At 32.0% G+C, this 12,732-nt stretch overlaps 1 protein-coding gene across 2 annotated transcripts in view; it reads right to left on the bottom strand.

The window, feature by feature from the left end:
* LOC142324956 (erythroid differentiation-related factor 1-like) overlaps positions 1 to 12,732 on the bottom strand; it is a 61,563-nt gene that overhangs the window by 14,689 nt on the left and 34,142 nt on the right. For both annotated transcript variants that reach the window (XM_075366121.1, XM_075366122.1), the window contains 5 exons: positions 11,688 to 11,728; positions 10,731 to 10,922; positions 10,291 to 10,440; positions 7,601 to 7,755; positions 2,644 to 2,801 (listed from right to left, as the gene is read on the bottom strand). In XM_075366121.1, the coding sequence (XP_075222236.1) occupies positions 2,644 to 2,801; positions 7,601 to 7,755; positions 10,291 to 10,440; positions 10,731 to 10,922; positions 11,688 to 11,728 (696 nt within the window). The remainder of the gene's footprint in view (positions 1 to 2,643; positions 2,802 to 7,600; positions 7,756 to 10,290; positions 10,441 to 10,730; positions 10,923 to 11,687; positions 11,729 to 12,732) is intronic.

The raw sequence follows: 12,732 nt of genomic DNA, 5'->3' as shown, positions 1-12,732 counted from the left end.
GCTGGGAAGTGGCATCGCAGTGAGAAGTTGATATTACTATAGTCAGTGAACCTGATCGCAGGACAGTCGCAGATACTAAATGGGCGGTGGCAGTCAACGCAGTGGTGTTGGTCATCACAGTGGCCTTGGTGGTGCATGGCACAGGCGTAGGACAGTGCTATGTGTGGGTTAAGCTGGAGGAGTTGGTGATATATAGTATATACCTGTTCCCCAACATTGAAATAACGGAATCTGAGGAGAAAGTGGATGAATTGATTGTAGACATAGGAAGGTGCAGGAATAAAGATGTTAAAGTCGGAGGGAACTTTAATTCTAAGGTCAGGAATTGGGGAAGTCAGGTAGAAGACAGGAGAGGTGTGATGATGGACCTTCATTGTGTAAAGAGAACTGACTTTTGAGTTGGGTGGAAGGGGAGTTTCGGCCCCTAATCTGATGGGTAGAAGGGAAGTTTCGGCCCCTAATCTGATGTTTGTGAATGCGAGGGCCATACAGCATCTGGTGAACTGGGTTGGGGGAAGAGACTCTCAGTGACCATCGATTGATCAGTTTTGAGGTTGAGTCACCCCTGTAAGAGAATCAATTTGATCAAAACAGAGTTGAGCAGTTCAAAGCAGTGATTGGTGCTGAACTTGCAGTTCATGAGATAGTCGACCCAAACATCCTGGCCAAAGTGGTATATCAGGTGGGCTGTCGGACAGGGTTCATCAAGGATGAGGTCTCCGGAGCTCCACCTTCTATAAACACTCAGGAGAGAATTTACGAGTGCAATAGTAATTGCAACAGTTGTGTGAGTTTGGTCAGTCAGTGGTTGAGGGAATGTGGAGAATGAGGATAGGTGTAACATATAAATGTTCCTTGATATTCTTAATGCTTTTAATGAAATACTAATGTTCCCAGTAAATTTCATTAAATTTACTGGGAAGTAATCTTTAGCGAGCTCCAAAACAGGAAAATTCCAGCATATATAAGAACAACAATCCAAGAATACTGAATAAAAGATATGTGACTGAGACATCTGAAAATGGTGATATAAGGTTTGCAGTAGAAACAGGTGTTCTCAGGGATCAGTTCTAGGGCCAACAATGTGGAATATTGCATTTTATGGTATATTAAGACAGGATTATCCAGAGGGGGTCACACCACTAGCCTTCGTGGATGATCTAGCTTTGGGTGTTAGTAGCCAGGATGGTAGAGGAGCTGATGGCTACAGGAGAGGAGGCAGTAAATCTGGTGAGGAGATTGCTTACTGCAAACAGGTTGAGGCTAGCAGAAGAGAAAGTAACAGTGGTACCCATGACTGGGCGTCAGAGGTTGAAGCCACTTAGGTTCCAGGTGGGCAAAACGTTTGTCTACCTTAGTCTGGCAGCGAGATATCTGGGGATTTGGATGGAGAGACATAGATCCTTCTCCATTCATGAAGAAGAAGCAACAAGAAAGGGAGACAGAGTGGTCCAAATGCTGGTAAGACTGGTGAGCAATAGGGGCGACCCAGGATGGCTAAGAGGAGGCTACTGACTAGCATATACTCATCAGTATTGCTCTACAGGGTGTCAGTCTGGGTGAGCACATTGGTTAAGGCTTGCGACAGGAAGAGGCTGATAAGCCAACAGCAATCTAGAGTGATTTCTGAGTACTGGACAATAGGAGCAGAGACGGCATCAGTAATAGCAGCAATACCTTCTATTGATTTACAGGCAAAAATAAGATGCTCAATAGCAATGGGGGGGTGAAAAGGAAGCAGCTGTCATAAAAATGTACAGTGCCTGGGGTGAAAGTTGGAATATGACAAAGACAGAGAGGTGGACCCATAAACCTATTAGGGACATAAGAAGCTGGGTGAGAAGAGGCATGGTGACATCACCTATGAACTCATCCCAGTTCCTCTCTAGACATGGGTGCCTCCAGGACTACCTATATCGGATGAATAGGAGTACTGCTAGAACCCGCTACTACTATGGGGAGCAGGATACTGCTGATCATACAGTATTTTCAGGCCCAAAATGGAGAGATTTGAGGGATAATATGATGGATCATGGTTCAAATGTGGACAATGTGATAGATATGATGTAAAAAGACAGGGAAGCTTGGACGAGAATAACGGTAGTGGTGACTGCCATAATAAAAGTTAAGGCAGTTGAGGAAAGAAATAGGCAAGATGGGAGAAGGTAGCATACCTGAGGCAGAGGAACCAATACTGGGTAGCATTGGTGGCCAGCCTTGAAGGGGTGGACAACAGGAACTCTTTGGAGTTGCTGTCCATCAATGGTCCCTCAGGAACGCTGCTTGGGCTATCCTAATTTGGCCATAAGTGCCCAGGTGATTGCATAGGGGTTGAGCACATACCGTATGTAGGTCCAGCCCCTGCATGACTAGAGGGGCAGGTTGGTTTTTTAGCAAGGGAGAGCCCCGCACGGCCATAAGAGCAGGCCTGGCAGCAGCTGGTAGAGCTTTTTCCTCCTCCTATGGGAAAAAAAGCTGTATATGTGCAGTATAATTTCATAAACAACCCACCGCCTACTAGAAATCAAGTCAACTACCTGGGAATCTAAATTAAACAAACATGCACCAAATATCCTAAAGAAAATAAATATCCTTTTAGATTATACAACTTCATTAATTATATATAATAAAAAAAATATATACTCTCAGCTTGGAACTCTAAAACAGCAACTCTCTCAAGCTGAACACGAAGATATTCAGATGGGTGTTCAAGAGCAAGTAAAAGACGAGCAGCTCGTTCATAGTTTGACTGACACAACTGAAGGACATTTTTACGACGTGGTTCATCATTTGACATACTCCTGCAAATAACATAAGTACAATAGAATATTACCATTGTGCCAAAGATATTACTGTATATAATGCTATCAGAAAATATGTTCCATTACTTACCTACATTACTTTTACTTATTATTATTATTTTGGAGCCATTGATTGAATTATTAAATAGGTAATTAAAAGAATAAATCCCAACTACACTACTATTATAAGTTACTATTAACTGTCGTACATAGTAAATATACTATTTAACGAGTTCAGTAATTGTAAATTCATTATTAAAAATATTAGCATTTGCAGAAAAAATTTGTATTTATACATAATATTTTCTATATTAATAGCAACAATAAAAATCATATGTGGTCACCACATAACTTCCTTGTACGCCTCTTAAATTGCATATACACATTTTTGGTGCACTTCATTTAAAATTATTTCATTTGAAGTGAGATACAATCCTCCAATTCTTTAATAAAGTGGACAGTTACACAATTGCTAAAATATTAGTTATTAACATCAAATATTTATACAATTATTAATTCAACAATCTTACCTGAAATATTAGGAGAGAGTAAAAGTCCCTTTATTATTCTTTAAATAAATGTATGTCTTACAACTATCTAATACTATGATTTTTAAATTATTACGATGTAACAATCAACAAAATGAAAACAAAAATCAGATGTTTCACCAAATCTGATGTGGATACCACATGACTTACATGTATGCCTATTAAATTACATATACATGCTTTTTTTAAATGAAAAGTACATAAAATTTTATTTCATTAATAACTTCTAACATTTTTTTCCTTTTTTTTTATTGTTATTATTTAATTATTATTTATTGTAATTTTTTTTACAATCATAGGTTATAATTATTAATAAATCAATATATTTAAATTAAATAAAAAAAAAAATGAGATAGTCTGTTTCGAACTGATGTGCCTTGAGTTTGCCAACAATCAGATAAGGCATATGATAAGAAGATATAGATAGGCAGTTGAAAAGTGAGAACACTTTTACAATCAGATAAGTTAGAAAATAACATTAAGATACATAAGATAGAATGGATATAATCGGATTATGTGAAGTGTGATGGGGAGGAAAAGGTGACATTAATAATGACAGTATTACTATTCAGAAAATTAAAGTAGTAGAATTGGACTAGGAATAGTTTTGAACAGAGACCTGGTAAGCAGAGTAAAAAGAACAATTTTCATAGATGATAGAACAATAATTATGGGGATAGGAATGAACCCAAAACACTTGTTATTAATTCAAGTTTACATGCCTACAAATAAATATGAAGATGAAACAGCTGAACATATATATGAAAAAATAAGGCAGATTACGGAAGAGGATGGAAAAGATTGCTGTAAAACACTAATGGGAGATTGGAACGACATTGTGGGTGAAGGAAAGGAGGATCAAGTGATTGGGGAATATGGTATGGGGAAGCACAATGAAAGAGGAGTAGGCTTAATTAGTTTCATAGGGAAAATATCTGTGTATATCAAATACCTGGTTTAAGAATCACAAAAGAAGACTGTACCCATGGAAGATGGCAAGGGATGGAAAAGATATCAGATCCATTATGCAATGGTATAAGAAAGATTCAAGAATGCAATAAAAAAGGCACATGAGTTACAAAATGCTAATTTAAACAGTGACCATATTCTTCTTACAGCAGAAGTGAAAGTGATATTGAAGAAAATTAAAGGAACAAAGAAAGTAAACGAATGGGATTTGGACAAAACAGCATCAGTTGGGAAGGATATGCTGGGAGAGAGTTAGCACAGGTAATGAAGGAAAGCTGAGCATCTGGATTTATAAGAGGAAAAAGAATAAAGAAACCTTGGGTGACGAGAGATTATTAAAAAAATGGGCAAGAGAAAATATAAAAAAATGAATGATGAAGAGTAAATGGCTCTGCAGGAAACATAACAATGAGCTAAGGAGAGAAACTCAAAAGGCAAGGGGGAGATGGTAGGCATAGACATAGAAAGGAAACATTTGTATGAAATGATGTATAAGAGAGTAAGAAAGGCCACATTGGATAAGTAGTAAGACAGAACAAGTAAGAAAGAAGATGGAGATGGTAAAGTTCTATATGAAAAAAATGAGGAGCTTAATAAATAGAGAGACTATATGGAGAAACTTATCAGTTGGTCAGAAAGCCTAGGGATACCTCAACTAAAGACTGGAACAAACTGGAGGATGAGGAAACAGGAGCCCCGATACTAAACTCAGAAGATAGACAGGAAATGAAGGATATGAAAAGTGGAAAAGCTGTTGGAGTCAATGAGAGCTGCCAGTGAAGTTGTTTAAATGTGTGAAGGAAAAGGGTTACAGGAAGTGACAAATTTATGCAATAGTTAGATCTATGACAAATGTGAATGGCTGGATGATTTCCTCAAAATTATCACAATTTGCTTCCCAAAAAGTGTGGACAGTGAGATGTCAACATCGCAGAACAATATTTTTAATCTCTCATGCAGCAAAGATTCTTCTACAATTTTTAATAGATTAGTAAGCAAAATGGAGAAAATTGCTAAGGAACATTGTAGGTTTAAGAGTAGAGGCACAAGAGATGTAATTAGCCTAATAATTACTGGTGAAAGGTTTATAGAAAGAGGAAAAAATTAAATTTATTAATTTTAGAGGAAAATGAGTTAGTGTATGTTTCATACATATGGAAAAGGCATTTGACTGTGTAAACTGGGTTAAACTTAAATTGATGGGTGTACTAAAGGAAGGAGTTGTTTGAAAAGACATGAATAATTCAAGAACTATACCAAAATCAGAAAGCAGCTATGAAAGTAAGGAATACACAAACCATATGTTTGACTTTGGAAGAAGAGTAAGACAAGAATATATAAGGAAAGCCTTTTGAAGTAGATGAGAAAATTAGTATCAGTGGTAGAAAAAATAAACTGTATAAAATATGTGATTTTAGAAGAAACACAAGACATCCAGAAAATTATTAGTAAATCAGAGGATGATATAGTAGAATATGAAGTGAAAATGGATATTAAGAAAACAAAGGTGATAAGAATAGGATATAGTAACCAATGGAAACTCTGACAAAAAGAGGAACAAGTAAATATTTGGGAGGTATGTTGACAGAGGATTGCAAAAGAGCACAAGAAATAAGAAAAACAATAGCAATCGCCAAGGAAGCTTTTAACAGGAAAAAACAATTATTATGAATTAAGTTAGCATTAAACTTGAAAAAACACCTAGTCAAATTCTATATCTGTAGTGTACTTATGTAGCATGTAAGACATGGACATTGATAAAAAGGGACAGGGAAAGGATTGAAGCGTTTGAAATATGGACATGGAGGAGACTGGAGAAAATTAAATGGATGAACAGGGTGAAAAATAAAGAGGTATTTACAAAAGTAAATGAAAATCAGAACCTGATGAAAACATATTGAGAAAGGAAAGCCAACTGGTTGGGATATATCATGAGGAGAGAAGAATTAGTTAAAACAGCATCAGAAGTAACGGCCGAAAATGCAAGGAGAGGTCGTAAAAGAATGAAGATCTTGGACAATCTGAAAGAAGGAAGGCGTTACCAATAAATAAAATACATGTCCACAAATAGAACAGAATGGAGACCAGCATGAAGCAAGGGACCTGCCTAAGGGCAGATAACCATAAGATGAGGGATTTTATTTGACAGTGGAGCTTAACCCTGAGTTGAACATTTCACTTCATTTACATGTTTAGTGAAATCTGAATCCTATTTAATTACATACATAAGGAAACAATTTGAATCTTTAATTTTAAAACTCCAGTAGATCACAACACAGGTATAAATAGTACTATTTTTTTAGTCTTAATTGGAAAGGTAATGGAACTAAAACTTAACTTATTTATTTAATTTATTACCAATTAATTTATTTACCAATAATGTCTATGTTATGCAGAAAATTGAAGTCCAAAATAAAGTTCTCTAATATTTCATTACATAAAAAAAAGTAGACAAATGTATTAAAACTTGTTTTAATCATATGTACTCAAATGTGCTTAATAACACGTATTTACACTTGTGAAACTATTTTTTATTAATTTATTTACTGATAAGCTGTGGTGCATATATTCTTCAAACTACCTTAAAACTTGTGCAGATAAGGTAATATTAATTTTGGTAATGTCTTTCTATCATTCAGGCATGTTTCATAAACTCCATGTTGGTTTCTTGTGGCCTATGAATGAGCTGCACACAGATGCATTCATATAAATAGAAACCAACAAGATTGTTGGCTTATAGCACCTATTAATGCTATAAGCTAAGTAGTGTTTTTCACTGCACACTTTAACCTCAACACTGTTTCTTGTGGTGTATGAAAAAGATGTCTTTGATCACTTTTCTCCTGACAATGAATGTTTTTAATCTATTTTCTAAATTTCTATCAAAGATATTTTCAGTAGATTTTAACAATAATAGGATTAAATGAATTCACTTATCTGAAACGTATGTATTTATTAAATGTAATTCACTTGTCTGAAAACATATGTTTTTTAAACAAAAGGAAACAATGTAACTAGATTTACAACTGCACACCTTTTTAAAATATTATAATTACTTTAATAAAGAATTTATTACTTGACACATTATTAAAAAGTATAATATTAAATGAAAATTAAACTATTTCAAACACCATAAAATACAATAAAAGAAAGAAAAATTTTATAGATATGATTTGTACTGCCAATATATCTTTATAAAGAATTATTTGGTACACATTCATTGCAGAATAGAGAACAAACTTAAGTGCAATTGTAAATTGACAATTTTTGCTACGATAATACCTGAACACTTTATGATAAAGGGATCCAAGTCGATGATGTAAGGATGCTGCTCTAAACTGATAAACTGGTTGCCTAGGTCCTGGTGTATCAAGATCACATTGTTTTAGTGCTTTCTGTAATAGCTCGACCACCTCCCTTTCTGCTTCACCTTTTGACTATAGGAATAAAAAATTAATTGTTTTATTTTGTAAACAATCAAGTTAACAAAACTAACTATGCAGTAAAACAGGCCATAGTTAATGATGCATTAATTAATTATTAATTCTTTTATTTATTTTATTTTTAATAATATGGTAATGTTATAAGATTTGGCATCTAAATATCTTTTTCTCAACTGTATCAATCCATCTGAATCTACTCTCTTCCAATCATACACAGAAGGATGGATATAAAATTTTTTTCTTATTGTATTTATGTAAAAAAAAAATACACACATACATATGTATGTATTTTTTTTATATGTAATATATAATAACAACCACCAAAATAACAACAACCACAGTCAGCATAAAAAGGTAAGTAAACTTATCTAACTGTAGCATTTTTGGAGTGTCACTCCATCTTCAACAGTCAAAAATGTAAATTACACACTAACTAGAAGAAAACAATTATTAAATAGATTGCATCGATATGGATTATATATCATATCGTGATATGATATCTTATATCTATCATGGTAAGATAAGGAGTGTTATTTTATATTAAATCATTTAGTTATTATTTCAGGTCTACCAATTTAAACAATGTATTATCGTATTCAATTGGCTTATTTATAAGTTTATATTTATTTATATAATATTTTTTAGTACATATTTTTTTTTTATTATTATTTATCTCTAATATTTCTACATTAATATAAATATCAGTAATTTTATTTTTATTCTTTAAATGATGTTCAATAACATTTGAAAATAATGTTTTATGTTGAACAATATTTATTAGGAAATGTAGAAATAAATATAAACTTATAAATAAGCAAACTGAAAAAATAATGACATGTTTAAATTGGTAGACCTGATATAATAATTAAATGAGTATATACAAAATGATGAAATTTATTTAAAATTTTATTTTTCTTCAATTGTGTAATCTATATTTTTGATTGCTGAAGATGGGGTGATTCTGAAAGTACTACAGTTAGGTAAGAGTTCTTACCTAACTGTATCTAGTGGCTACAAAATTTTAATTTTTTTAATTATTTTATTTGATACAGTAATAAATATGTCTCCAAAAATATATATATATGCCATTAATTCACATATTTCTTCCACTTGATAAATTATAAGAGCTAGCTAATGCAATTACAAAAACATCTAAAAGATAATTCTTCATGTTTCACAAATAAGAATACTTCAATTTGTACTCCTATAATTTTTGAATGAAAACAAAAATACTGGTGTAATAACAGCTATCATTAATACATTGAACGAATATGGATCGGCTGCTAGAACTCTGAAAAAATACTACCAATTTTCTAAATTTACATTGAATTTATTATTGCACATTTTGAAATAATAATAGTACAAAAATACAGTAACAATAGTGATGTGGAAGTATACATACGAGGCTTGGCTGATAAATTTTGCACATATATGCATAGTATGGGAATGAAAAGAGATATTGGATTGAAATAAAAAATGAAAATGAAAGTACAATATCTTAGATACAAAGTGCAGTATTTATTTTTCAATATAGTCCCACTTATACTAATACACTTTTCCCAAAGTGACAAGTTTTTGCATTCCGTCACTGAAAAATTCTGGTGGTCTTTCTCGGATCCAAGTGGCCACACCTTCCTTCACCTCATCGTTGGTGGTGTAATGATTACCTTTGAGATTCCTCTTGAGATGAGGGAAAAAGTGGAAGTCACATGGAACCAAATTCAGTGAGTATGGCAGATGCGGAATAGGCTCAAACTTCAGCTTGTGGAGAGCCATCTGTCAGTTTGCGCAATATCCATTGTGCACAGATTTTATGGTAACCTAATTGCTTGATAATATGGCCTACTCATTCCTTAGATATGCCTAACTAAATAGTGATGCATTGCTGGGCATTAACCGGTCACTTTGAAGCAAATCATCCACCTCCTTTTGATGCTTCTCGTCAGTCACAGAAACTGGTCGTTCACTGCGAGATGCGTCCTTTACCACCGCCCTTTACCTAAATTGTCCCTTTACCAGCTTCTACGTTTGTGAAATCTCAATGCCACCTATTCATAGTAATCCTATCAACAGTTTTACTACCGTTTTTAACTGCTTTTAAATGATGAAAAATATTCATAGGATTCACATTTTCTGCTGTTAAAAATTCAATCAGTGTGCGTTGTTTTAACTGTCTTAATATATTGGCCGTACTTGACTCCATTTTAACTGCTGCTGAAAACAAATCGGGAAATGGATTTCTACAGATTATCGCAGGTCTATAGAGGGGGATTTTAGCTATCATGTGATGCCCTAATTCAATAGTACTTTCTGTCTTTGCATGCTAGTGTGCAAAATTTATCAGCCAAGCCTCATATATAAAAAATATGTCTTACAAGTCACAAGTATAATAATTACAACAAAATAATAATAGCATAACTTAAATTAAAAAAATAAATAAATAAATATTGATCGCTTAATAATTATAAATTGTGGCTTACTTTATAACAATGCATTTAATTATCTATTACATAAAAATTGTATACAAACCTTACTTATAAAAGGCATAGGATAATCTTGACTCAAAGTAGCTAGTGTATATAACGCAGTAGACAATTCCCAATTTATTGTATCCCAAACTAATGGATTGACTTTACGACTGCCAATTACATTTAGTGCAGATTGATAACTACTCAGAGCCTAGAACAGGGAAAATGTTTTTTAAACTTTTTTATCAGCTGATACATAAAGCAGCTAAAGCAGCAGTAAACAAATATCTCAATTTTAATTATCAGTTACAATTTTTAATACATCATATTCATTAACTAAGAAAAAAAGAAAGAAAGAAAATAAACCTTCAGTACTACACACAACTAAACAAAACAATATGTACATTACTATTTTTTTATATTATTTCTTAGATACAGTATAACTAAATTAAAAAAAAAATTAAGTAATAATCATCTTAAAATAGAATATGGCTGGCTTACCTTATTATAATAATACTTTTCAGTTTTAGTCAATGGATACCCTTCATTCGATGAATAATAATGTGCCATCAGCCTCATTAATCTTCCAGTATTTGAATACAACAGAGCCAAATTTGCATTATCCCTAACCGTTTCAAATTGTTCAACTCCTTGTTCCAAATGCCACTGCACTGTTTTAAATAATTCATCAAACTGAAAAATAACAACAGAAAATGCATTAGTATACTTGAATATTCATGTGTTATACTACAATTGCTCATACTAATTTAACAGTAAAAAAAATAAATAAATAATTAACTGCGATGCAATCCATTTCTACTTGGAACATCAATAATTATATTTTAATTTAAGAAGATACTGTTTTGCTTACTATAGTTTGGCTTAGTGAAAAAAGAACCCGAGTTTGGGCTGTTAAAAAAGAAATTATACAGGCATGGGTGTTTAAAAAGGTGCAAGAAGTAGAATCTTTTGAAACGTGGTGTTTAAAATTAGGCTGCCTGGTAAAGTTTAAAATGAAGAGATCTTAAATTTAACAAGATGAGAGAAATTTAGGAAAGAATCTTGAAATGATATGAACTAAGTTGATGAGCCATAATTAAGACAACCAGATTTAATTAATTTAATAATAGAGGGATGTACAGAGTGTAAAAAATGCAGAAGAAGATAAAAAATTTGAATGTATAAAATAGACAGGTGAGGATGATAAATAAATATAACTAATTTAAGCTAATAAGAATAACACACATCAGAAGACATTATAGAAGAATTATAAAATAAAAAAAGTTAAATGTAAACTTATTTAATTAATTACCTAGTTAAACCCAATTAAAAAATAGATAATAAATCCACTAAATATAACACACATTAAATAGAAAATTATCTTATTGAAATGCCACAAATTTTAATAATAAAAATTTTAAATAATAATTAAAAAGCAATAAACAATATGTAACAAACCTTTTCTTTTGTGAAAGTATCTGATGATGTCTGTAATGCAGCTGAAAAAAAAACAAAAAAACATTAGTTTAAATTTAAAATAGAAAACACTAACCATAAGAAAAACACATGTGATCATTCCTGGAACATCAATTATATTTTTTATTTGTAAATGAAAGTGAAAACTTCATGTCTAAGTTACTAAAAAAATAAAAATATAATGTAAATGAAATAAAATTACATTGATAGAAGTACTATAGGCATATTACATTGATGATTATAGATAAAAAAAAATTATAATCCTTAGTGTGAAATCTTAACATAGCAATCAAACTTATTATTTAAACACATCTATCTATATTCTTTAAACAATAAGCGGAAGGTAGGTGACCACAATAGTTCAAGTAATATCACAATTGTTTAAAATTTATCTTTTATAAACCATTGAGTATGATTTATTTGATATTAAAACATACACACAAATTAATAATCTAATACTTTTAAAGAGCAAACGGTAGAGTTGGCTTTACAATATTAAAAGTTATAACAAAATATAAGTATGTTGTAGACTGAACTATTATGAACAGCAATTTTTATTCAGAAATGTTTTTATTGTAATCACGTCATGAGTTACTTTTTAAAACTAAACACAAAAGTAGTCTGATAATTAACAGTTAAATTAATACTTATACTAGCTTACCACCACAACTGCTGCAAAATGTTAACACAAATGATGTGTTACTCAATTCCAATTAATACAATCACTTTTCAATATTATTACAAACTGTTGTGAATTAGTTAACCTTTAATTAACAGCTTAGATCTTTCTATAAAAGAAAAAATTTACATCTTACTGTCACGATTTCCAATTTACTTAAAATACCTCTAAATTTCCTGAAAATGATATAGCTTATTATCGTTCAGCTACCCAATTGTAGTTCGCTTTGAATTACTGTAAATCAAAATTTTATGGAGAACAAAATGATATATATATAGGAGAATTGTGAGAAAAACTTTCCTATTATTATCTTTCTATGAAGGGTGTTGTAATTATTTACATTTTCAA

Source organism: Lycorma delicatula, chromosome 5 (genome assembly GCF_047948215.1).
Source record: "Lycorma delicatula isolate Av1 chromosome 5, ASM4794821v1, whole genome shotgun sequence".
NCBI classification, from domain to species: Eukaryota; Metazoa; Arthropoda; class Insecta; order Hemiptera; family Fulgoridae; genus Lycorma; species Lycorma delicatula.
Note: the sequence above shows the minus strand (reverse complement) of the source record. Positions and strands in the feature narration are given on the sequence as shown.